This window comes from Mustela erminea, chromosome 5 (assembly GCF_009829155.1).
Source record: "Mustela erminea isolate mMusErm1 chromosome 5, mMusErm1.Pri, whole genome shotgun sequence".
Taxonomy (NCBI): domain Eukaryota; kingdom Metazoa; phylum Chordata; class Mammalia; order Carnivora; family Mustelidae; genus Mustela; species Mustela erminea.
The window spans coordinates 45,446,385-45,474,158 of NC_045618.1; the positions used below are offsets into that span (position 1 = coordinate 45,446,385).

The 27,774-nt window shown below is 39.8% G+C and overlaps 1 protein-coding gene across 15 annotated transcripts in view; it reads right to left on the reverse strand.

Moving 5' to 3' along the window:
• Positions 1–27,774, reverse strand: part of CSNK1G1 (casein kinase 1 gamma 1) — a 202,834-nt gene that overhangs the window by 26,649 nt on the left and 148,411 nt on the right. For 12 of the 15 annotated variants that reach the window (XR_004285703.1, XR_004285705.1, XR_004285704.1 and 9 more), the window contains 6 exons: positions 19,588–19,739; positions 17,536–17,770; positions 11,455–11,540; positions 9,606–9,690; positions 9,210–9,358; positions 8,493–8,597 (listed from right to left, as the gene is read on the reverse strand). Coding sequence is in view for 12 of the 15 variants with exons in the window: in XM_032342845.1 (XP_032198736.1) it covers positions 8,493–8,597; positions 9,210–9,358; positions 9,606–9,690; positions 11,455–11,540; positions 17,536–17,770; positions 19,588–19,739 (812 nt within the window). In the remaining 3 variants the exon portion in view is untranslated. Of the gene's footprint in view, positions 1–8,492; positions 8,598–9,209; positions 9,359–9,605; positions 9,691–11,454; positions 11,541–17,535; positions 17,771–19,587; positions 19,740–20,130; positions 20,467–27,774 lie in introns of those variants that run through there. The other 3 variants (XM_032342844.1, XM_032342846.1, XM_032342847.1) reach the window with 2 other exon arrangements.

Here is a 27,774-nt window from a genome sequence, read left to right on the forward strand (position 1 = left end):
AAAATCTTCTGCTGTAATTGCATTACCTATGTGGAAATGCTGGGTTTACTATCCAGTAGGTGAATGTGGAAATAAAACAGCAGCGATCCCGCATGGCATAAATCAAAGACGAAGCTAACAAAAATTACTTAAGGGGAAACTTAGAGGATCCTGGTGTAAAAAGTCAAAACTACTACCTATGCTTAGGGCAGAGGAAATGAATGCCTCCCAGCAGTCACCTGGCCAGGATTAATGGACAGACAGGGGGAAAAGGACACTAACAAGAGGGCAGGAAAATACAGTCTGGAAATACCTGAGGTACCACTCCCATCTATGGCTAGATATTATTTCCAATTTATATTGGAGATAAAGCTCCTATTCTCAAGCAAAAGGCAGGAGAACATTTCCTGTTGTAGAAAATAAATCACTGAATCCTATTCTTTATATTCTTTGAAAGGTTTACTAAATTACATTTATAAGGAAATTTCTCCATGTCACTTTATGCCTCCCAAAGTATTTTACAAGATGCCACCTATATAAAACATTTTGGCCTCCCATGTCAGTCTTCTAGGCCTCATTACATAATTATAGTCTTCAACTGTAATAAACTAGAATAGAGACCAAATAGTACCAAAAAGTTAGTAATGAATACACTAGGTTACATTGTCTTACCACACTCCCAAGATTAAAAAAAAAAAAAAAAAAAAAAAATTTAAGGTAGCAGGCGTAAGACAGAAGTAGAAAGAATGGGGCAGGAAGCATCTCAATAATTTTTTTTGGAGCATATTAGACCTTAGATATGAAATTTTTAAAAGCTGGCAAGGTGGCTGAAGTGTACTTTAACAAAATTTAAAACTTCCTTCTGTTAAGCTCATGAAATAGAATCAATTTCTATTCCAGACAGGGATTATTCTGCGCAACCTGTCATGTGGCCAAACAATGCCTTCCTGTATTCTACAAACTAGATATCAAATATCAGGGATGTTTGAGAATCACTGATAACAACGTAAGAAGGGATTATTCCCAAGCTCAGTACTATGCAGATCCAGAGCTAATAGTATCAATTTTGTGATGCTCTGGGAAAAATCAGAGGTCTGAAACTCTACTCAGACCCTGCCCTATTCTTATTCCAAAGGGTTTAAGACACCCCACGCCTCCTCTCCCAGCTAGAGAAGGATGACTTCACTAGGGAGGATTTCTCCAGAACCTCCTTCCTACAAAGGAAGTGCCTCAGAACACAGGATGTCTGCTGAAATACACAACATTGAAGACTGCACAAAGAAAACTTTTAATACAGAATAGAGAATTAGAGCAGAAGTGAGTGGCAGCAACTCGGTGACAGAATGAGAGAAGGTAAGGTAAGGTCTGTATTTCAGTCTTACACTTCCTTGTTTCCATGTCCCCCTTGGGGTAAGTGCCCCAGAAATGAGGAAGGACAGCCCCATTCTGCAGAGAGCTCTATGCTGGAGGGTGACAGGGAAAGTATGCAATCTCTACACCCAAATTCCTGCTAAATGGCAGGTAGCAAGTTAGGAAATTACACACAGGTCAGAGGGAGGCAAATTCTCTCTGAGCATACTCATCTGCCCCTTCAACTAGCAAACTGTGAACCTTGCTGAACCCGAAGCAGTACTCTGTCAAAGGAAAGCAATGGAGAATTAATCAGCTTTTGTTTTTTCTAAAGCTACTGGACTTTCAAAAGAATATATGAAGATATTCATTTTAGGAAGATCTCTGCCCATCTTGGCTAGTTAGCAATCTGGCTTAATCTGCCCTTTGGAAAAGCTATGCTTATAACAAGCTTCTTTCAGTAAGCATGTCAACACTAAGCCACACATACTTTTGTAAGGCTATACATTCCTTAAATCTAATCTCTTGGATTAGAGAACCACTCTTTTTTTTTTTTTTTTTAAAGATTTCATTTTTAAGTAATCTCCAAATCCAACACAGAGCTCGAACTCACACCCCTAAGATCAAGAATTGCATGCTCTACTGACTAAGCCAGCCAGGTGTCCCTGAACCAACTCTTTGATGGGGGGCACATCTTTAGAATTCAACATGATTTGATCCTTCTGAGTTTTACTGTTCATTTCTTCTGTGTTTAAAAGGTATTGAAGTAGTTTGAATATGGTTCTTCTAGAAGGATGAGGGGTCAACTTTTCTTTGACATTTGATTCATATTTTCTTGCCTAGTCAAACTTGAGAATTTTTTTTAAAAGATTTTATTTATTTATTTGACAGAGATCACAAGTAGGCAGAGAGGCAGGTAGAGAGAGAGAAGAGGAAGCAGACTCCCCGCTGAGTAGAGAGCCTGATGTGGGGCTTGATCCCAGGACCCTGGGATCATGACCTGAGCCGAAGGCAGAGGCTTTAACCCACTGAGCCACCCAGGCCACCCCCCAACTTTTTTCAAAGATTTTATTTATTTATTAGACAGAGATCACAAGTAGGCAGAGAGGCAGGTAGAGAGAGGAGGAAGCAGAAACTTGAGAATTTTTAAGTAAACAGTTCACCTCATAGAAAATGATAAAAATTCAGTTTTTTCCCTTAAACCTATCCTGTATATATAAAAATGAATAAGTACTATTCAATATTATCATATTAGGATGCCATATCTGGCAGAGTTTAATAGTTCTAGATGGCTAGTCTGACTCTTTCTAACCTCAAAACAGATGTGTTCTCCCTAGCCTTCTAGGTCAAGTGTCCCTTCTTCATATGCCAGCAGAAAATCTACGTAACTATCAAAATTGCTGAACCACAGTAACATGTGTATAGCATTTACCTGAGTAAGGACTGTCACAGACTTAGATTGAGAAAGAACAGAAAGCACACTGCTGCATGCACATTCTAGTCAATGCAATATTCTATATTTAGCATGTTGAGCAAACACACTGAATAAAACCTTCAACAGTGCAATATACTGCACTCTAATACTAGCTCTCCAGATAATGGCAAGACTTACTTCCTGATCCCACTTGATCAGAGAATGCAAAGGGAAGCTTTGCCAGGTAGAGAGAGGCAGAACTATTTTTTACCCCCTTCCTGATGGATGGTAATGCAGAATTCTTTAAAGAAGAACCACAGCCATGGCAAGATTTGCCATCTTTGGATCTCCGAAAGGACAAATACCAAGGGGAAAATGACAGAAGGTTCCACTGGGAACTTTCTGAATAGATATAGCTTTCTCAGTATTTATTCTATCCAAACTCATGATTTAATTATAGTTGTCTAGCTGGGTGATACTTATATTAAAAAAGATTGTTCTTAAGCATCTGATACTAACATAGTTGTAAAAGACAGATCCAATATAGATGAATTTAAATACCATTTTTTGGGAACTGTATTTGGGATCTATTACTGGGAACCAAATAGTACTCAATTTGATACACCTACAATTTAGAACAGCAAAGCAAATTTTCCTGGAAAATTCTCATTGTAACGAGAACTAATACAATTGCCTGAGCTTACTCTGCAGCAAGACCTGCTGTGTTTTTTGAACACCGTTCTCCTTCAGTAGACAATGGAGCCCTACTCTGGCTGCCAACGGAGGCAGAATGGCTTTTTGTGGAAATAGAAAACAAGTAGGAAGAAAAGCTTACAATTTATTTTTCATGGAAGGTTAAATAAAAATCTGTATTTTAAATGAACATCTGACTTCATCTATGCTCCTCATCTGACAGATTCATTCATTCAAACAACTATTTATCAAGTGTCTACTCCACACATTATTTTAGGTGTTAGGGAGACAGCAGTGAACAAAACAATAAAAATCTCTACCCTCACTTACAGGCTTACATCTGAGAAAACTAAGTGCCTCCCCCACCCCGGCCAAAGGTTAAATGTCCTATGGCAAAAGTCCTTGGGCTAAGCTAAAACCAAGTACTGAGCTCCTTTTCTTTCTCTTCCTACTCTAAGTATGGGACTAAACAGAGCCTGTTAATCCCTAGGATCACTCTTCCACAACTCAAGAACAGATTTACCCAGAATAAGGAGGTTCTGCTGGCACTAACCTCAATGTCATCTCCATGTTCTGATTTCCAAATATGTCACTATTGTTTTGTTTGTTTTTGAGAGCCCTCCTCTGCCTGCTAGCCGTCTTCAGCTAGAATATATACACTCATAGTATTTGAAACTCAAGATGCCTTGATTCAAACTCCAAGTTAAGTTTCTCTTTCAACTTTCCTATTTCTAGTAATCGTACCACCTGCCTCCAAATTATTGGGGCTTCAAAAATCTCCATAACAGTGCTGACTCATCCTTTTCCTTCAACCTTGACACACGTGTGGGCTGCCAAGTCTGGTAGCTCATAACTTTTTATCATTTCTCAGTTCTATTTCATTTTCACAACAATAGCCCATCCAGGCCCCTTTACCTCTGAAGGGGATGCCCTGTACTTTTATTGTCTCCAAGGTAGCTGCCAGGTTATAATCACCTTCTATGCACAAAAGACTGCTAAAGCGAAGTTTTGATCTTATCAGCCCTCTGTTCACTAACCTTTAGTACCTATTCCTTTCTGAAATTAAATACCAACTCTCCAGCCCAGCTTTCCAGGAACTTCATCAAATGTCTCCAAGATATTTTCCTAGCCTTGTCTCCCTTTATTCACACTATGTATTTTAGCAAAATGAACCTGACAACTTGTTGCTTATTTTTCCTTTTTGCTTGGAATGCCTCTTTCATTCCCACGTTACTCTTCCAAGAACACTTCAAATGCAGTTTCTTTCATGAAACTCTGTCATGCTCAGACTAGACGAAATGTCTCCTTATTCTGAAGTCTGATGATGGTAATTTGAAACTTGGGATACTTCTCTGTTCTGCCTTGGGTTATAGTTTTCTGGCTACTTGGCATATTTGCTTGTCAGTTTTTTGAGGGCAAGGATTCCCTACTTATTTTGGTAGCCCTAGGACATACTTTCACGGAGCAGGTTCTCAGACGTATTTAGTCAAAGTTGTTGAGAAAAAAGTTAGCTGCCCCTCAAATGAGAATAATACTTGTCAATATCTCTCAAAGAGAGACTTTACTTTCTTCTTTTGCTGATTTCAAAATTGAAAAGAATCAGCCTAAAAAAGAACACATACCGCTTTCAATTCCTAGAGTCATGTAAGGGACCTATGTGACTACAATTTTTCTTAAAAAATAAAAGAACAACACCCCCCAAATATAACAACACAACCCTAAAGATGGAAAAAAGCAATGAGACCACATAGACACAGTGTAAAGGTAGAAGAGACACCAGAAATAATATTTGCCCATGGGGCACAGAACAGAAAGAATTCTACCCAGGATTCAGAAACCTGCTGGGAGTGGAGGTATAAAAGTTGCATTAATGCGGGGACTTTCGGTCCCTTAGCAGCCATGGGATACTAAAAACCCTTTGGCAGGGGGAGAGAATTTCAAGATTCAATTCCTCAAAAAGAAGCTTATTATTACCTTGCAGATGAGATTTCCTAATTACACCCTTCACTTAAAAGTACACAGAAAATTACTGTATTTTTACTCAGCTACCACGTATGACCATATTTTTCACCTTGGCGATCTAGGTTTTCAACATCTCTTTTTCCCACACTTTTTTTTTTTTTTAAGATTTTATTTATTTATTTGACAGACAGAGATCACAAGTAGGCAGAGAGGCAGGCAGAGAGATGGGGGAAGCAGGCTCCCCGCTGAGCAGAAAGCCAGATGTGGGGCTCAATCCCAGGATCCTGAAGAAAGAGGCTTTAATCCACAGAGCCACCCAGGCACCCTCCCATACTTTTAAAATCCATTCAAAACAGCAATGTTGATTAAGAATTCACTGAAGCAGGAAAGACAAGGGAAACTAAAGGAAATACCTATTTTAGTTTGAAATATTCTGAAAACATGAGTGGGCAGATATGCTGATTATGCTGACTTCACTGACTTCTTAAATTATCTTTTTCTTTCCAAACCTTTTCTATTCAAACGCATTTTTCATTATAAGGTAATACAATTTCATCATAGAATAGTATGGAAAAATGTTAACCACAATATTATCAGTTTCAACACCACTTCTGTTAATACGTTGGCATTATCCTGTCTCACTGATTTTTTTCATTTTCCCTTTCCCTCAGGGAAATCACGATGTATTTCTAATTTGTTCTCTGATTTCTTCACTCTACAAACTATAAACACTTTCAGGTTGCTACAAGTTTTCCTAAATATTGTTTTAAGTGGCTACATAATATTCCCCTGAATAAATGCACTGCAACTCACTTTACTATAACCCAGTTTATCTGATTAAAGACCCGAACTAGATCCATAACCATTCCCTTATAATTATATAGGTGGGTCATTTCTCAAACTTTGTTTAAAATCGCACTGCAACAATTTTATGCACATAACTTAATCTGTATTTTTGGTTGTTCTGTTACGATTGATTCTCAGAAGTAAGATTTTTCTATCAGAGAGAACAGTAACGTCATCCAATTACCTTCTAGAAAATTTTAACAATTTGCAAAGTCCAGAGCAATGTAGGACAGTAGACAGTTTAACTGTGCACTTAGCTACACTTTTAACAAGGGAGGTCCAGGGAGAACAATCACAGAAGTCAACGATATTCTGTTGTCAAATCAGAAGTCAGACAAATTATAATTCTTAGCCAACTATTTTGGTTAAAGCATATAACTAGGGGGGTGCCTGGGTGGCTCAGTGGGTTGGGCCTCTGCCTTCGGCTCGGGTCGTGATCTCAAGGTCCTGGGATTGAGCCCCGCGTCAGGCTCTCTGCTGGGCGAGGAGCCTGCTTCCCATTCTCTCTCTGCCTGCCTCTCTGCCTGCTTGTGATCTCTGTCAGATAAATAAATGAAATCTTTAAAAAAAAAAAAAAATAAAGCATATAACTATGGACCCACTAGTGTACACAATTTGCTAAACCCCATCTTTTTGCCTGTCTTCTCTGAGTTTTAGTTACTAAGACACAGATTTCCTTCCTTTATACTTTTTTTTCTTACCAAGCCACACATTTTGCTAAGAGTATGTACTTACAGTGAGTCTATCCATTATTTGTATGTGTATGTCACTGTACACATATGTGTTTGTACTTCTATATGCTATTTTTAATCTATGTGGTTCCATATGTACATCTGAGAGAAGTGTTTTTGCATTTTATTATAAAAAGATGTGTGAATATTAAAAAGTGAGGTCAATGGGGCGCCTGGGTGGTTCACTGGGTTAAAGCTTCTGCTTTCGGCTCAGGTCATGGTCTCAGGGTCCTGTGATCGAGCCCCGCATTGGGCTCTCTGCTCGGCGGGGAGCCTGCTTCCTCCCTCTCTCTCTGCCTGCCTCTCTGCCTACTTCTGATCTCTGTCTGTCAAATAAATAAATAAAATCTTAAAAAAAAAAAAGTGAGGTCAAGGGTGAGGAGAACAAGCTAATTTGATAGGCGATAATGTCTCAGTGTGTGTTTGTGTGCATATCTGCTTAATATCCTTTGCTTGTTTATCTACTGGGGTCCTGAAGTTTTCTCTTAGCAATATACAGGTGACCCTTAAACAACAATGGGGTTAGGGACACGGGGCAACATGAAGTTGAAAATCCCCATATAACTTTGACTCCCACGTAACTGCTGATAGGCTCCTGTTGACCAGAAGCCTTACCAATAACACAGTCAACAAACACGTTTTGTGTGTTATATGTACTATATACTGTACTTACAATAAAACTAGAGAAAAAAATGTTACTAGGAAAATTGTAAGAGAAAATACATTTACAGTACTGTACTATATTTACTGAAAAAAAAAAATCCGCATATAAGTAGACCACACAATTCAAACATGCGTTACTCAAAAGTCAACTGAATATGATATAAAGATGAAAGTCATAATTTTTACTGCCCAATAAGTGACCCCTTTCTTTCAATGTTGTCAAATCTGTTGATTTTTATGTGTCTGCCTCTTGCTGAGAGAAGCCTCTCATATAGAGCACTAGTTTCTCAAACAATATTAACACTGAAGGATGGATGACATGGCTTTCTGTGGAGTGGCCTAAAGCGAAGCTGAGTCTTCACTTAGGTCTATCTCAGATCTTGGCCAGCTCTAGAATTAACTTAGGGGCAGGGGCAGAGGGGGAAGAGAGGTGCCACTTTATGCCTAGGTCAGCTAGAAGTCCAGATTACCCACTCTTCTTAATCAGCAAAAAAAAACCCCTCAGCATTGGCAAGAGTGCCACATTGGACTACATGCAGCTGAGACCCAAAACGGGCTACCCTGTTCACCCTGTATGTTCAGCTTTTTCAGGCCTGTGGCAGACTCCCCTTTCAGCCAACAGACTTGGACAAGCCCAAATTCTTTAGACTGGATACTTATGTAAATTGCCTGGCCACATCTCTGCACCATTGCCTAGCCCCGAGGAATGCTGGAACGCCGCACACCACTGAGAAACGGCAAGTTCTTTGTCTTTAATTTCAGTATATACACCGAAGCAGAGAAGCTGAAGAATTTGTTTTAGTGTTAGCCAAGAAGAGGGAGAATGTCTGAAACAAGAAAGGCCCAGCACGTACCTGATTTCGCAGAGGCGGCTGTGATGGCCGGTCCCTGTGCGTGTGGCTTTCTCGAGTTATTGCAGATGCGCCAGAATCTACGTGAACTGACCCTACTGGAGTAGGCTGGAAAGACAGAACAGAAAGTCAAATGGAAAACAGGTCCAAGCTAATGCCTCCGCAAAGGTGAGCATCATTCTAATTCTAATAAAAGAGTAGTGATTATTATTTTTAGCCACCAAGGGCAGTTTCCAGTCTTCTTTTGTTTATTTATTTGCAAAAGGGAGGCCGCTTGGTCCTCAAGAGTTCACTGGAGAGTAGCTTACCTTGGAAAATAAGGAAAACATCCTATAGTGATGTGTTAGCATGCTCTCAGGCACTGTGGACCCCTGGCCAAGAGAGCCAATTCAAGAGTTTCCTAAAGTTCTGGGTTCCACTCCTCCAGAAGACCTTCACAGTTTACATAGCACCAGCGTCTGGATCACTCAACTGAAAGTTCTTCTTCAGAACTGGCTTTAGTTCTGATACCTTAGGACATACAGGGCATAATCTTAAAAACATAGGAAGGAGTTGCTCTTCCTTCCCAACTGCTATCTATGGCATCACCCTGAAAAGGCTGGCAAATGTGAAGTCTACAGTCAAAGGAATGTTTTTCTCATGGACTTAACCAGAAAGTCTGACATGTCAAGTGGTGAGGCAGCGCTGGTCTGAGGTGAGGACGTAAAAGTGGATACTTACAATAGGCCTCCCGACCCAATCATAGGCATAGTCGAAGGTGTAGCCTTTCCTTTCAAAGAGGTCTGTGAAGAGTGTCCGTAAATATTCATAGTCAGGTTTTTCAAAGAAGTCTAATCGCCTGACATATCGCAGGTAGGTTGCCATCTCTTCTGTAGAAAAGAGGTGAAAGGCCATGTTCACGAGCTGAATGCTTCCCATGGCGAGAAGCTCTGGACCAAGCCAAGAATATCTGGTGTTTTCTTTATGACCCAAATGAAAGTGATAAAACCTGTCTTGGTCTAAATGACAATAAAAGGAAATGTGAGCGAGCACCCTCATCTAGAGATACCAAGTCACGGTCTCCACCTACTTCAAAGCTTCAGGCACAGTGGCTGAAGCATCCTTTTAGCATCCTACCTGGAAAGTTTTCACAGAGAGCTTCAATGGGAGTATTCCTTTTGGTGTCACCAATTTTTTGATATCTCTCTTTTAATGTATCAGCCTGTAGAGAAGAGAAAGAAAGTTATTTGGGAAGAGGTCCCAAGTATGGGTGGTGCAATATGTTTGGGGAGGCAATGGTTGTTTCAATCAAACGGGCAGGATGTGCTAGGCTCAGTCTTCTTTCTAATAAATAAGAAAGGTAGTAGAGATGATGTATTTAATATCTGCTCTGTTCTGGAAGGTTTTCCTTGTAAGTATATTTAGTAGTCTCAGATAAACACCATCCAATGTAATGAAATGAGTTAACTAGAAGAAAGTAAAAGTATTACATAGTGGTATTTTCAAAATTACAGAAGCTTAGTAATCTCCCATGGCCACAGGTTCAAAAGTGATTCAGCCTTCTCCTTCTTAGATCAGTTCTATGATAAGATAAAAAAAAACTGCTAATCTAAGCGGGGGCAGACAGATAGCTGACTCCACAGAATATTTACTGGGAAGCTGAAGAGAAAAAAATAACAAGTAGTAGAAAAATATGCCTTTCTACAATGTGCTTCCAGAGGGAAAAGTGTTATCTATGACAGAGGCATGGCTAACAGACAGGTTTGATACAGGTCAGTGGCTCAAAGAAGCCAAATCTGGTTTGCTCCGAATTATAGACAGGCTCCTGGAGCTTGGATCAACAACGCGGTCTCAAGGGGGTCTCATGAGGCTCTCCCTAGCCTGCTGCACCCAGCTTTAAGCAACAGTGTTCTAAGGTAAGTTGGAGAAATTTTAGATCTACGACTGCCACTAAAATGATTCATGGATCGTGAGAACATTTCAAACAGTAACACACAAATGCATTGCTTGGCTATGTGATGAGCAAACAGAATGTGACACTCTGATAGCTACCAGTACCAATGACAAGATACATATGACCAGGAGAAGACTAGGAGGTGTTAAAAGGGGAATTTAAGGGCAAAGTTTTACGTTTCAGGACAATAGTCTAGAAAGCATAGTGAGTGGATCCCTCTGCCCTTCTGGAGGGAGGCTCAGGGCATAGAGGCACCCAAAGCTACTGATTTTCTGTCCACACTAACATGTTGAAATAAATTACAACTCAAAAATATGTCTCACATTTAACTATCTAATGAGACTTAAAATGGGTTATCTGCTCCAACCAGCCAAAGGTACAAAGTAATTACAATGGTTATGATTATTATCAATAATTAACTTGAACACAAATGTACTCTACCAATACCTACCTAAGGAAGGCTATTTAAACTATATGCTTCATAAGGAACGACTATCATCTGCATAGGGATTTACTGAATAAAACACATGAACAGCAACATTAAACCTGGATTTTTATTTTAATTCAGGTGGGTCCTTAGCTTATAGAGTTTGAACAAGTATTTTCCAGCTCTCCTTAGGGGTACACCCAGCCCTGCTGTCCTTGTTGGTAAAATGTGTAGCAGCTGCTGTCATCAATTTGTTCCAGAAATTCCCCAGCACACTGGGAACACTCTTCCTGCTACATAATGGTAGTGGAGGAGGAAAGTGACACAGAGAAAAGCAGCACTGCCAAGGCTGGGAGGGAACAAGGGAAGAGATTATGGGAAACCCCAAAACAAGGAAGAAGGATTCATAAGGGGAAAAGACAAATGTAGGCAAAACAGAGCTCCCAAAGCCCAGGGGAGCATTTATGATATGTAGACTGATATTGCCAGTCCCTGCTTCTTATCTCTGTTGCCAGCCCATCTTCTTACAGACATCGAGTCAGCAACCCCTCCATTAACAACTGAGTATTGAAACAAAGCCCTCCACTGAGCACTTTCAAGGATACCTTGAGTCCTTGCCAGGGTAGGCTGCCTCGAAGGAAATACATGAACATATGGCCGAGGGCTTCCAAATCATCCCGCCGGCTTTGCTCTAAAAGGGAAGACAGATCACACATTATGTTTGCTGTTATTAAAGCAGAAAGGGGTTCAAAACCAAGTAATCCCTTCAGAAGCCCTTCTGTCTCTGGAAAGGCTCTGCTTACTCATTCTTTGTATATCTAAACCAGGAATAGTATTTTAGATCAAAACCAAAAAACACTGTGTACTTCCTTTGCTGTCACGGGCAAGTAAATAGCAAGGGAAAGGAGCAAATCCTAAACTAAAACCAAATCCGAATCACTAACTGGTGGGTAACCACCCTCAGTCACCAGGAAGGTGCTGTCACCTTCCTGAAAGTAAGATAATTAAAATGAAATGTTATTTTCAGTATATGGGCTACAGTTACCCTTTGGGTGACCATCATGGAAAATGAGAAGTAGATTAAGCAGCTGAAACTTTTAAATAGTCCATTCTGGCTAGGCCTGCAAAGACACAAGCTGCAGAATGCCTGGCATACCTGTCAAGTGCTTTTATTTCATCATAAAAATTAACACTTAAAATTTAGTTTGACATAAACAAACATGGATGTATGATCTCTCACTCCAATCCATTTGTACCATGTTCCATAGACACCTTAAGAAAACTTTAAAATGTATTACTTAAGGTGCCTATTATGGGCACATAAAACAGGATCCCCATATTCTGGGCACTTACCATATAAAACAAGTTGCTAGGTTTTTCCTTTCTTTTTCATTGGAAAGACTAAGATGTAAAGAACCAAAGAATGCTTACCAAAAAACTGTTATTTCATCTCACAAAACATCCTTATGTATTCTTGGGTTGTCAGACTGAATAGAAGTAGTACATGTCTCTACTCCTTATTTGTCAATTATGACTCATCTCAGACATCTAATGTATTTACTTCTCAGAATCAAGTTTAGGGCTTTATCATAAGAAATTAGAGAGAAAAGACTAAGTGGGTATTCTAGGCTCCATTATGCTTTCTTTGTACAGAAGAGAAAATCTAAGAGGCAGGGAAAGCTACTCAGCTCAAAATACAAAAGTACAACATGTTTAAGAGCTGCCTCCAATTATGGGAAATGTGGATGAAAAGAAGTGAATAGAACTCTACAGGGCATATGGGGAAAAAAAAGGCAACTTTCTAAATCATAGTTTGAAAACGTTTTTTGGCAAGGTGGTCGCTAATGGGAAAGGGAGGCACCCTGACAAGAGAGATATATAACATAAACTTGAGTGGATGCACATCAATTGAAATAATCTTTAAAAGAATTAAATAAAACAGCAAGGCCAAGAGAAGCTTTTGTCTACATGCTTGCCTGAGGTTTACAACAAATTTTATATATAACAGAAAACAAAAAGCTGTTAGACGAAAAGTTTGTTAACCGAACCTAAAGACACACAACAAAAAAGAAAGTACAAGCAGGGTGAGTTGAGGCCTCCCACAAAGCCCGGCAGATAGAGGAACCACACCCTGCAGTTTCTCATACTGTATCACACCTACTCATTGCCTTTCCATTTTTACATCTGCTTCCTCTATCAAGAGGCCCCTCTGTGATAAAAATTCACTGGACAAAGGGTTGCACTTTTGCTAGTTGAACACTAGAGGGCAAAACTCACCACATTTTCAATACTGATCAGAACTTCAGGGAAAAAGCCCAACTTCTCTCCACAGCAAAGCCCATTATAAAATGGTTTTGGTTTTTTAAACATCAAAACAAACAAACAGAAAACACACGTAAACCCACTAGCATATCTAATAAAGTGGTTTTCCAAATACTGAGCACCATGAACAGCAGCTGTGAAATATGGAATAATAGGAAGAGCAATGGCACCTGAGTCTGGGTTATCTAGCTCCTGGCCCACTCTTTCCATTAATTTGATCCATGTGAAATTAAGCATGGCTAAGTCACCTACTTTGGGCCTCAGTCCTCATCTGAAAATACACTGGTTGATTTAGATAATCTGAAAAGTCATTTTCCAGTTCTAAAATTCTAAAGTCATTAATCTGTGGCAATTTGAGACATTAATAATTAATCTACGATAATTTAGGCCTTTCCAAAAAAAAAAAAAAAAAAAGTGAAAACCAGAGTCATGCTTTGTTTCCATACTTCTTTGAAAACTCCACATTCATTGAATCCAGCATTTCCACATGCCCTCATCTTTTTTCATGAAGGATAATTCTCCCTTTCAAAGAAGAAAGGTTTTAAGTGTCCTGGGGCTGTCTTAGGGCCAGAAGGACACAATTCTTCCACACCATAAAAGCCTGCTCTCAACAATTCAGAAAGACATTTGGTTTTACATGGGTGACATCCCTGATTTTAGGTCAAATATTCTTTGCTGGAGGAAAGGGGCTAGGTGACCCAGTGTTCTGACCCTAATTTCAATCATTAAAAGAATACAAGATCAAGGGACGCCTGGGTGGCTCAGTTGGTTAAGCAGCTGCCTTCGGCTCAGGTCATGATCCCAGCGTCCTGGGATCGAGTCCCGCATCGGGCTCCTTGCTCCGCAGGGAGCCTGCTTCTCCCTCTGACTCTGCCTTCCACTCTCTCTGCCTGTGCTCGCTCTCGCTCGCTCTCTTTCTGACAAATAAATAAATAAAATCTTTAAAAAAAAAAAAAAAAAGAATACAAGATCAAAATTGGCTACCTTAATCAACAGGAGGTGGCTAATCTGACAAGGTAATGTCAGGTTTAGGAGGATTCTTCCCTTGTTCTCCCTCACAAAATTAATAGGCAATTCTCTCCAAGTCATTTGAAGACACCCTTCTCTTTTTCTGTATTATGTTTTTTTTAAAGATTTTATTTATTTATTTGACAGACAGAGATCACAAGTAGGCAGAGAGTCAGGCAGAGAGAGAGAGAGGGAAGCAAGCTCCCTGCTGAGCAGAGAGCCCGATGCGGGACTCGATCCCAGGACCCTGAGATCATGACCCGAGCCGAAGGCAGCGGCCCAAACCACTGAGCCACCCAGGCGCCCCTCTTTTTCTGTATTATTAAAAATAAGGATTCAAGTTCCTATGGAAACCTTTCTGCTTTGAGACCCTGACCAGAGTTTAAAGGGCATGTGACAGCCATCTATATGTATTCTCTGTAATATGGAGAGGACGAAATACAGTGACAGGTTCAATGTGACCTGGAAAACTCTGGAACTCAGGAAATTCAAGTTTGGAGAAAAACTCAAAGTTCCAGCAGGAATGGCCACACCAAGAGAAAGAACCCAGTCTAATGGCCATACATGCTTAAAACTTAGTCAAATAACTATCATTTAGAGACTTTGCTACCATGAGGCACTATGCTAAACACTTTATATATGTTATCTCTCAGAATCCTACAGTATAAGGCACTACTATCATACCCATTTCATAGATGAGATAAGTGAGGCCGAAGGAAGAAGGTTACAGGACCAAAATCACATAGCTTTAAGTGCAGGAGCCAGGATTCGCATCCCTTCTTTTTTTTTTAATTAAAAAAAAAAAAAAGATTATTTATTTATTTAACAGAGAGATACACATCAAGAGAAAGAACTCAAGCAGCAGGAGTGGGAGAGGGAGAAGCAGGCTTCCTTCTGAGCAGGGAGCCCGATGCAGGGCTTGATCCCAGGACCCTGGGATCACGACCCAAGTCGAAGGCAGACGCTTAACTGACTGAGCCCCCCAGGCGCCCCTGTATCCCTTCCTCTTTTTTTTTTTTAAACTCTCTAATTTTTATTTATTTATTTGACACAGAGAGAGATCACAAGCAGGCAGAGAGAGAGGAAGGGAAGCAGGCTCCCCGACGAGCAGAGAGCCCCATGTGGGGCTCGATCCCAGGACCCTGGGATCATGACCTGAGCCGAAACCAGAGGCTTTAACCCACTGAGGCACCCAGGCGCCCCGTATCCCTTCTTTTTAACCATTACCCTGCGCCTCATACAAACATAACACAGATACCCATCTCTTGTCTCTTCTTGCCTTTCCTGACAAGAATAATAAAATCAGAACACAAATTGCTGTGCCTAGTAAGCAAGCATTGAAACAACTTCTAGAGTCTGTCAGTTAAACCAAATAATCATGACTTCACTATTTACAACAGTCTGTCTCTTAGTAAAAAGGAAGGAAGAGGGAATACTGAACACTATGCAAGAGAGCCGTGTTACGTATATTACTCATTCAACCCACAAACACACCCTTGTGAAATATTACTCTCATTTTACAGATAAGTTTCAGGAAGATTAAGTAACTTCTCCAAAATGACACAGATAATAAGTGGCAGGGGACCTTCTGCTCTAATTTTAAAATATTACATTTAGGAGCGCCTGGGTGGCTCAGTCGTTAAGTGTCTGCCTTCAGTTCAGGTCATGATCCCAGGGTTCTGGGATCGAGTCCCACATCAGGCTCCCTGCTCAGTGGGAAACCTGCTTGTCCCTCTCCTTCTCTCCTGGCATGGGTTTCCTCTCTTGCTGTCTCTCTCTGTGTCAAATAAATAAATAAAATATTAAGAAAAAAAACTATACTTAGTTAATTGAAGATTTCCATATGGTTACTAAAAAAATCCTGAAAGCATGCATGATTTCAATTAAAGTTGTATCACTTTGTAATATGATTTTTACTCCTAACATCAGAATCCTCATCTGAATACCGCAGTTTACTCAACAAGACAACTTTGTAGCCATTTAGTCTTTAAAACACTTCTTAGTGTACAAAAATTCATTAATATTTTGGGGCGCCTGGGTGGCTCAGTGGGTTAAGCCGCTGCCTTCGGCTCAGGTCATGATCTCGGGGTCCCGGGATCGAGTCCCGCATCGGGCTCTCTGCTCAGCAGGGAGCCTGCTTCCTCCTCTCTCTCTCTGCCTGCCTCTCTGCCTACTTGTAATCTCTCTCTGTTAAATAAATAAATAAAATCTTTAAAAAAAAAAAAAATTCATTAATATTTAAACACCCACTATAATTAGCTATGTCTAGGAGTATGGAATCTGATAATATTGTTTACATGTCTACTCTCAAGAGTAGTGATTTTCAAACATATTTTTCAATCACTTTGGAACTTTTTCTTCAAACAGAATCTTCCATGGAAGCCCATATATAAAATAGATAAAAAGGGAAGCTTTTCTGGAGAAGCTAGTGAGGGGTCCAGGGCCTTGTCTATTTGGCCTTCCCACTGTTCCTTAGACTTCTCTTTAAATACTCTTCCCTGGTTTAGTTCCTCTTTCAAGTAAGGCCTTCTGCCTTCATTAGCGGGTTTAGCAACATTTGTGCCCATTGTCTATCCTGAATACAATGCAAGATTCATACAGGTCCTTTCAGGACTGTCGTATAGGCAGTCATATATAAACACCAAATTAATCATCAGACTTAACTGAAATGTTACCATCTTAACACAAAAGTTCAAGGACCCACACTGCTGAGAAACTAAGTATCTGGAAACAGTATAAAGAATTAAAAATGTTTAAGTTGTCAACAGGATACTTAGGAAAGTCACTAACTTACCACCTTAGTTTTTCAAGTAAAAAAATCACTTGCCTTGTGAAGCAATAAGAATCACAACTTGTAACGCACAATGGGGACAAAAGTATTATTGGAATAAAAAGTTATTTTAAGGGGCGCCTGGGAGGCTCAATGGGTTGAGCCTGCCTTTGGCTTGGGTCATGATCTCAGGGTCCTGGGATCAAGCCCCACATAGGGCTATCTGCTTAGCAGGGAGCCTGCTTTCCCCTCTCTCTGCCTGCCTGCACTCTGTCTATTTGTGATCTCTGTCAAATAAATAAATAAAATCCTTAAAAATTAAAAAAAAAAGTTCTTTTAAGGGGGCGCCTGGGTGGCTTAGTTGTTAAGGGTCTGCCTTCAGCTCAGGTCATGATCCCAGGGTCCTGGGATCGAGCCCTGTGTCAGGCTCCCTGCTCAGAGGGGAGCCTGCTTCTCCCTCTCCAGCTCTCTGCTGCTTGTGTTTCCTCTCTTGCTCTCTCAATCGCTGTCAAATAAATAAAATCTTAAAAAAAAAAAATGTTATTTTAAAGACCTGCCCATTTCATGGAGCAGAAAATAAACACACCTTTGCCAAGATGCGTGTTGATAGACATATATCTTGCAGTTCCAGTTAAACTTTTGTGCTCCCTGTAAGGTATGTGTTTTTTGGTTTCAGGGTCAATGTACTCCTTGGCTAGTCCAAAGTCTATAATGTGTATAACATGCTCTTTCTTATTGCCTTGTCGGCCAATCAGGAAGTTCTCTGGCTTCACATCTCGGTAAATGAGATTCTTTGAGTGCACATACTCCATTCGAGAAAGCTAAAAGAGAAAACACATCAATGAAAACATTCTAAAGAAGTTTATTGGGGAAAAAAAACATCAAAACATTTTCATTTATCAGTCCAACGTTTTAACTATTGAAATGAAAATAAAACTTATTTCTTTTTCACTTCACTCTTATAAACCAGAAAATATATACAAATATATACATAACAAATATCGGGGCATCTGGGTGGGTCAGCTGGTTGAGTGACTGCCTTTGGCTCAGGTTATGATCCTGGAGTCTCAGGATTGAGTCCCATACCAGGCTCCCTGCTCAGCAGGGAGTCTGCTTCTCCTGCAGACCTCTCTCCCTCTCAAATAAATAAATAAAAATCTTGAAAAAAAATTGAGATAAATGAAAGTGGGATAGCACTATTCAGCTAAAATGATAATATACAGTTTTACCTCATAATGTTATAATTTATAAATGATAAATGGAATTAGGTGTTTTTAGGCTACTTCAGAAAGCACACATTTGAAGCAGAGGGGGTATAGCTCAGGGGTAGAGCATTTGACTGCAGAAAGCACACATTTGAGAGGCGAGAAGTATCCCCAGCCAGGATATCAGAATAGGTCGGTGCTCTGTGAAGATAGGTGCCACTGCCACATTCACCTTCTGCCCACACCTTCCTATCCTCAATCAGACACGACTCCCCAACCTAATTCTTTCTGTTGCAAAAATATGGGAAGTAAGGTCCAGAGAAGTTAGTATTGGACTGATTTCCTAGAGCTAATGGGCAGCAGAGATAGAAGTGCAGTTTTTATGTGAAAGTAAATAAAGCCCAAAATAATAATCATAAAATTACTTCAGAGGCACCTGGGTGGCTCAGTTGGTTAAGTAGCCAACTCTTGATTTCCACTTAGGTCATGATCTCAGGGTCCTGGGACCAAGCCCCACATTGTGCTCAGAGGGGAGACTGCTTGAGGAGTATCTCTCTCCCTCTGCCCTTCCGTCCCCTCCAACCCTGTGCATGTGCACTCACTCTCTCTGTCTCTAAAATAAATAATCTTTAAAAAAATAACTTCAAATTGCATTAAGTTTTATTTCTATCTATGACACTTCTCTACTTAACATAGAAAGGGAAGCTCAGGCATTTGAATTTTGGACTCAAAAGTCAAGGTCAAGGTCAAATTTTTTTTTTTTAAACATTTCAAAGCTTTTACTGTAAAGTGGGTGAGACCATCACCATTTCAGACCATTAAAAATGCATTTGCATCCTTCCTCTGAGAGGGTGAGAAACTCCTCAAAGTTGAGAACTGCCTTAACTCTTGAACTGGCACTGGTATGCAATTTGGCTGGAATTGAGAGAGCTGTCTCTTCAGCTCTGCCAGTCTCTGTGAGAACTAGAGGCCAGGGAACTAAGACAGGTTCTTGGTCACAGCACTCTAGAATCTGATTGTTAGGGCAGTGGGTTACATCACCAATCCTTTCTTGGATGCAAGGTTGAGGGGAGAGGACAGAACCTTACAGCCATATGTTTAGAACCTAAAAATAAAACATCAAGGAAATTACTTGCATTTGTACAATTTCACCTAATCATCCTCTTTCTCCTCAATCTAAATTATAATGCTTCCACTTCAGTTAAGGGCAGGGTATTGCTCCAAGGTGCAAATTCTTAAAATAGAGTGCACAGAAGATGCAGTGTGACTTCTCTGGGTTAACCCTTTTTGCCCGGCCTGCTTCCTAGAATGCCATCAAGCCTCTGAGTGTGCGTTCACTAGGTGTTACTGTAGCCAGGAAAGCACTAAAAGGGTCACAAGGGTGTAGCTGGGGGACCTATATATCTTTCCGCAGAATAGCAATGCCAACTTACCAACTGGATGGCTATCATTAACACCGTCTTCAAAGTAAAAGTTCGGTCACAGAGGTCAAACAAATCCTCCAAGCTAGGGCCAAGGAGCTCCAGCACCATGGCATTATATTTCCCACATGGTCCAAAGTAATACACCTGTGGAAGACCTTCACCTGCAAGCAGAGGGGAAAAGGGGTACAGAGTGGGGGACACAAAACCCAAAATGTGAGATAGCTCCATCAGCACTGAGTAGAAATACAGAAAGCACAATTCACGAGATTTCCATTTTCTTTCATAGTCCCTCCTGGAGAACCTAAACTGAGTAGAGCAGCTTCAAAGGGAACTAATAATGGGCAGGAAAGGCGAGCCACTGCACAATGGCCTCAAATAAGCAGCTATTTTATACCAGAGTGACAAAGGTATTTTCACTGCTGTATAAGACAGAGAATGGTCCCTGATCCATTAACTGGATCAGAGCATAAACTATTCTCCCCCAAGGAGGCCCGAAAGTGCACTGTCATAAAAGGTTCAAAAGACAGCTCACTGCGCTCAAAGCCAGCCCACCTGGCCCTGGCGCATTAGCCGGTTTCATCTGCGCTCCCTATGCTCACTGCCAATGCCATATGGGCTGTCTGCAGCTGCTGCCCCAAGGAGAACTCAGACTGAAGGGTTGAGGTCACAGAGGGTGCAGCCTGACCCTCTTCTCACAGGGAGTCTCTGTACTTTCCTGTTTTCTATCAGCTGGGGCAAAGCCAACACACAGGGTCTGGTTACTGTAAGTAATTTTGAAAGGAAAAGGAAGGGGAAAAAAAAAAAAAGGCTGGGCTTTCCCTAGATTTGAAATTCATAGCTCTAAGATGCCAAAATTTAGACTTTCTCACCTAAGTGGCAACTTGTGAATGAATTTCCTCTCTAAAGTGTATTGTAAATATGAGGCATTCAGTAAATAAATGTTAAATGGCACCATGTGAATGGTGGATACGAACGAAGACTACAGAACATTTTAAAAATCTGGTCTCATAGAGCAGAAGCACTTCCATCTTACATGTTTATATATACCATGGTCTGCAGTTGCTTCTGCCTACAAGTTTTTTAGACAACAAAGTTCTCTCCATCTCCCCATTCTCTTTCTATGTACAGGCGTGATACAAGCAGAGGGAATTCTCTCTGCCATAATCTGAATGCTTATGTCCTCCCCACCCCCATCCTCAAATTCCTATGTTGGAAACCTAATGCCCAATGTGATGGTTTTAAGCGGGGGGTGGGGTGGGGGGGGGCTTTGGGAAGTGATTAGATCATGAGGGCAGAAACCTTGTGACTAAGAGTAGTGCCTTATACAAGAGAACCTACAGTGCTCCTTAACGCCTTCCACTGTGTAAGGACACAGCAAAAGGTCAGAAGATGGTCTCTGTCAGAACCTGACCATGATGGCACCCTGATCTTGGACTTCTGGTCATTGGAACTGTGAAAAAGACGTTTCTGACTTCATAAGCCACCCAATCTGTGGTACTTTGTTACAGCAGCCCAAATGGACTTAGACAATACCTACTACTTAATCTCTAGCCCAGTATGCTCATCCTTGTCCCCAGCATAAATCTTGTCTATCTGGAGTGGGTACGCTTCGTTGCTCTGACATCTATTTCATGCCTCTTGCATGTACTGCTGCTACAATGTCTTTTGATCTATCTAGGTACAAAGCAACTCAAGTGTTCTAATATGTTCATCCCTAGCTCATATCATCGAATGTAGTATACTCTGCTCCTGCCAGCTCCATAAATATGCACTCAGTTGTCCTTGTGGTTGTTTTGATTCTCCCTCTCTAAAAGGAAACAAGATTTAATTTGAAGTGTCTTTTTTCCCCGTTGTTCTGAACTCATTTTTCAGTTTTATTTAAAATACACAAAACCTCATAGCTGTTCCCGATAAGTCCTGCTGAAAAATCCAAAGCAGACCACCACCATAGACAGTCATTGCTTTTATTAATCAGACATATGGCAGACTGTAGTAGTTTGGGGATTTTTCAAATTTACATCCTATATAATAGTTTTTGATGTCACTAAAATTTGATTTTCCCAATATAAATATTATATTCTTCAAAACATTTTGTGACAGATCTGTTAGTGGCCTGTCCAGTATCCACAATCTCTTTATTATTTTTTTTAAAGATTTTATTTATTTATCGGGGGGGGGGAAAGAGCGAGCACAGGCAGACAGAATGGCAGGCAGAGGCAGAGGGAGAAGCAGGCTCCCTGCTGAGCAAGGAGCCCGATGTGGGACTCGATCCCAGAACGCTGGAATCATGACCTGAGCCGAAGGCAGCTGCTTAACCAACTGAGCCACCCAGGCGTCCCCACAATCTCCTTCTTACTTAATAACAAAATTTCTAATTATTGCGAAAAGCAATCTGCCCAGTTCTAGCTTTTCAACCTCCCTTGATAACAGGAATGACTAGTGAAACAGAAGCAGATGGTTCTAGAAAAGCTCTTTCATGGTAGCCAACTCAAATTGGAAATAGTCCCCCGCCCTTGACAATGGCTCAAGCTCCAGAAGCCATCTAGAACCACTAGATACCTTGAGGATATCATAATGCCAAGAATGAACGGAACAAAAAGGAAAACATGAGTCCCTGATGGCTGTGAAGTAACCAATGCTTGACTTCCCTTCCCTCTGGACTCTAATTCAAAAGAAAAATCAATCTCTACCTCGACTGAACTGTTATTTAGATTTTCTCTCATAGCCAAATCTAATCCTAATTAATAAAATATTATTCTTTTAGTTGGTTAAACTGCAAATATGGGCACAATATCCTCCTTCTGAAGTACAAGCTAAAAGTCAGGCCTGCTTAGAAATATAATACTGACATAATTTCCTATACTTGCTGCCAATACTTAAGGATCAGTTTAAATGAGACAAATAATCATCTTGTTCTTGACAATCTTTAGTAACACATCTAGGCATCTCTTGTCAGACATTTCCATGTTTACAAAGAAGTTATAAAAGCACTATGGATGATGTCTATAATTCTACGTATGAGTTCTATCACTCCTAATTCCACCTAGTACCTTCAAAGATGTGAGGAGTTCCTGCTGGCTGCATTATTGCTCCTTGTATTAAATACCGAGACCTAACAATACTTTGGCAGGCTTCAGATACTCAGGACAACTCCTAGATTACTGAGTAGCTTGAAGCTTTTCTCAAAGATGGATTAAGTCCAAGATGCTACTGTAGAAAAGGCTCAAGTCAGTCTTTGATCTATTCTGCTACCAACCCTGAAAATTCCTTCATGTCTGTTTTGTCGTCTATAAAGAAGGAAGCATTTAGACTGGTTTCCTTTTAAAACCAAAATTATGACAATAGCTAGGAATTCCTTCTAGCTACCTTCTAGGCTCCTCTTTCTAAAGCCATAGAACCCCACATCGGGCTCCCTGCTCATCAGGGAGTCTGCTTCTTCCTCTCCCTCTGCCCATCCCCCTGCTTGTGTATATGCATGTTCTCAGTGTCAAATAAATAAATAAAATCTTAAAAAAAACAAACAAACCATAAAAGACTTGTCTGTTTAGCTTCTTAGGTATTACAGAATATGTGCCAAATATGAAAGTCTCTTTGGGAGATGTAGCCATAATTTATTAGAACTATCTGTACAGAAAGATACCCACGCAAGTTCCATTCTGTGCCTAGTGTTCCACATGACTGCCCATAAAGTGACCAATGTTGGTGCTGAAAAACATAGATATAAGCCCACTAAGAAAATCTCTCTCTCTCTCTCTCTTTTTAAAGTCTATCTCTTTGATCAGAGATTAGCACACAGTAACGACTTATCCTGGGCTGAATTTCAATGAGAAATACTGTATATTCTATTTCACTGTTCTTCAACAGAGCCATGTTGAATTCATAGCTTAAGAAATTTTTAATCCATAAACATGATGCTGTGAACTCTTTAAGAAGACAAGGGATGAGGTCAGAGCCTTTAATGCAATAAGGTACTTCCTAGAAGTAAGTGTGAGGTAATGGGAACAAAGTGGGAGAGGTGGGCAAGGCAGATATGCACTGAATTCTTTGATCCATGGTATTTCAGAAGCTAAGTAGTTTCATAGTCTCTCATCTGCTCTGGAAATCAAGCATTAATTAAGATCTCCCTCTTTGGGACGCCTGGGTGGCTCAGTGGGTTAAGCCGCTGCCTTCGGCTCAGGTCATGATCTCAGGGTCCTGGGATCGAGTCCCACATCGGGCTCTCTGCTCAGCGGGGAGCCTGCTTCCCTTCCTCTCTCTCTGCCTGCCTCTCTGCCTACTTGTGATTTCTCTCTTTCAAATAAATAAATAAAATCTTAAAAAAAAAAAAAAAAGATCTCCCTCTTAAACTGGTCAACTGCATAAAAGCCTGGAAATTAAAGAAGTAAATTCTGAGTTTTCATCTCCTGAAAAATTTCTAATGGATTTCATCATATGCTATTGAGCCACAGGTTAAATCTCTTATAAACCAAAACTGCAAGGTTATATGTACCCTGTACATATTATCTTGTACATTTTTGCAGGGTACTTTAAGACAGCTTTCCCATCCATCAATAACACATTCTTATAAATCCTGCTGGACAGGGGCACCTGAGTGGTTCAGTGGGTTGAGCCTCTGCCTTCCGCTCAGGTCATGATCTCAAGGTCCTGGGATCAAGCCCCACATCAGGCTCTCTGCTCAGCAGGGAGCCTGCTTCCCCCTCTCTCTCTGCCTGCTGCTCTACCTGCTTGTGATCACTCTCTTGTCAAATAAGTAAATAAAATCTTAAAAAAAAAAAATCCTGCTGGACACGCAGCTCACACACATATCAAGTTGCACAGAACAGGAAGTGAGGTTTACCACATGACAGCTAATTTTCAGTCTGTCATAAATTTAACTTGGGTTAAACACACTAAATCAAAGATAATGGCTTCTTTATCATCCAAGCTGTTAGCTAAAAAGATTCCATAATGCATTATGAACAGTAACTACTCTAAGTAGAGATATTTTTAAAAAGCACATCAGGCTTAGAACTGAAATAGAACCACCTCAAAGCTTTTGGCAATTTGATCACATTATTGCCTAATAATTAGCCTTTCATTCTTTTTGAAAAACTAAATTATCTAGCTGTGAAGCAAGTTCAAGTAAGTCCCATACCTACATTAATATCTGGATATAAAAAAACACATATATTAATATTTCCGTAGAAAATAAGTGTATGTTGGTAATGACTGTCATCTAAAGTCAGGACCAGAGAAAACCTTTAAGGACATAATAACCTTGGCAATTTCCTTTTCTTTTTGTTTATACAGCTGGATTTTTTAATTCTTACAGAAAACAGGACAGTTTTTCTCCAACACTTAGTTGTCCCACAGTAGTACCTTCTAGCACAACTACTAAATGTTCTTTAGTATTTGTGAGAGATTACGGAATTACTGTTTACATGTGAAATTATCATCAGGATTGATCATCAGGATATTAAGGATATTAAGCAAGTCCACTTAACAAGAAAGCAGAAAGAATAGGGAAATAAACAGGATTATATTCCATAGGAAGAAGTAAAGGGGGAAAATAAAAGCATAGCCTTTTTTTTTTTTTTTAAGATTTTATTTATTTATTTGATAGATATCGGTAGGCAGAGAGATAGGCAGAGAGAGATGGAGAAGCAGGCTCCCTGCTTGCAGAGCAGAGAGCCCGATACGGGGCTTGATCCCAGGACCCTGAGATCATGACCTGAGCCAAAGGCAGAGGCTTAACCCACTGAGCCACCCAGGCACCCCAAAAGCATAGCCTTTAAAACTCAAAAAATAACTCTAAGAAAACAATGCATCACAAAGATGAAACAATACATGTGTTTCCCTTTTCTCATTTCTCTGACTCTGAAAAATGCCTGCTTACAGTATGAACAAGTTCACATACGAATCTACTCAAAATGCCAGCTTAACAACAACAACAACAACAACAACAAAACAAAACAGCTAGACCCAGAATTAAGCAACAGGATTACTTTGTCTTGTAATGAAAAATGTTTTATAATCATCTTGTTCACAGGCCGCTTGGGAATTTGAGTATTGCTAGACATATGCTGCTAACATGAGCTCAAATCTGTATGGTGGGAGAAGAGAAGGTGAGGAAAGGCAAGAGAAGACAAATAAGCTCATATTTCTGAGCCACAAAAATTGAGCTTTTACGGTTTCTCTATTTTACACATACACACACACACACACACACACACACACACACACAAACACACACACCCCTACCAAGGCCTTAAGCCTCAAAGCATGGTCAAAGTTTTATTTATCCAAAGGAGCCAGGAAAGAAAGCCAAAGTTGGGAGAAGAGATTTCTTCTGTAATAGATAGCATCTAAGATAAAAACCATTTAAAAGTGTGCTGTATATTGGGGTTGGGTGGGGGTGGGGGATCTTCTGTCTTTCCAAAAAGACTAATTCAGTTCAGAACTGGTAAAAGCTTACAGGATAAAAACCCAGTCTCTGAAAAATTTCTACTTTCTTTAGTATTGCATTCACAGTTTCTGTGATTAAGTTATAGATGCAGAACATCTATTGAGTTTCAAAAGCTAAAAAGAGAAATCAAATTCTTAATACACACCTGAGCAATAATAACTACAAAATTAAGAACGTTCTAGCAAGCACTTAAAAGGAATGAAAGAAAAAAAATGAGGTCACTCAAGAACAGTGAACTCCTTCTAGACAATCCTGCCCCACTCCCCTTACACATTTTGTCCATGTGTCTGTCTTCCTTACTAACAGAAGACTGTCTGAATGCAGTGACTACTACCATGTGTTAATTATGTTTGCATGTCAGAGCCTAGCATTGGCCCAAACATATGGCAGATAAGGGCAGGATAAATATTAAGTAAATAAATAAAAACAATTCAATAAAATGCCATGTGAGTTTTCTATTTGGAATGCATAATACCTATACCTCAAAATGCTAAAATGTATATATACAGAACAAAACAACTTCATCAGATTTTAAACATGTGGGACATGCTAACACAGTTGATACTTCTGAGTAGTTCTTGTTTGTTTTTCATAGGAATGACATTTTTTAAAAGAATGCTTTGTTGGGCAAGCTACCACTATGAAGATTCCAGTAATGCAGAGTTATAGTATCTCTACATTGGCTCTCTTTTCTGTATATTTTTCCATGATGGTTGTACATGTATCTGCAGTTTTACAGTTTTACCTTGCTGTTCCCACATATGGGACCCTATAACTATTCATTTTAGTTAACAGCCCCAAAAGCTACACATAAACAATGGTCCATGTCTTCCCCGCTCTCAAAAAAGCACCTGCCCATCCAAACAGGTTAAATGACCAATATAATGAGTCATCTGAGTTGTCTAATGTGCAAAGGCAGTCTGATGACATCTTCCTATCCCTTATTTTCCCACTCTATTCATTTATAGACAAGTTCTTTACTTTGATCCAGGCTAACTTGGAATTACATGGTCTTTTCTTTACTTAACTAGCCCTCTTCCATTTCACTTGAACCTCACAGTCATTCTGTGAAGAAAACAGGAAAATACTAATAAATTCCACTTTGCATATGGGATGGAGACCCTAAGAGATGTTGTGTGACCTTTCCTAGGTAAAAGAGTGCCCAAGTAACACAGATCTCTCGACTCCAGATTAGCCGCTCTCCAGATTTATGTGGCTGTTGAAGTTACTTTCTATTGTCCCCTACCTCTTCCAAACCAATGCCCTTTTGATTAACATTTACCCTCTGTAGCAACTCTCTGTCACTATTCTAGGATATAAATCCCCTGCTGTATTACATAAGCAGCTTAATCTGTCCTATCCATTCCCTGGGTTCCCATTACTTTTATATCGGCTCCATAAATACCACCCTTTCAGGTTTCCTATCATATATCTATCTCTCTATAGTTCTAGAGCTTTGTCAATTCCAGCCCCTGCTCCAGAACAGGGGTCACTTGGGCATTATTTTTTAAATTATAAAAGTTATGTGTTTCTGTAATATATATTACATATGTGTGTAATGTATATTACACACATATGTAATATATAAATATATTTATATATTTAATAATATATAATATATTATATAAAATTATAATATAATTATATACAATATATTAAATATATCATATAAATATTATATATTAAATATATTATATAATATATTAAATATATATTAAATATATTACACATGTGTGTAATATATATTACAC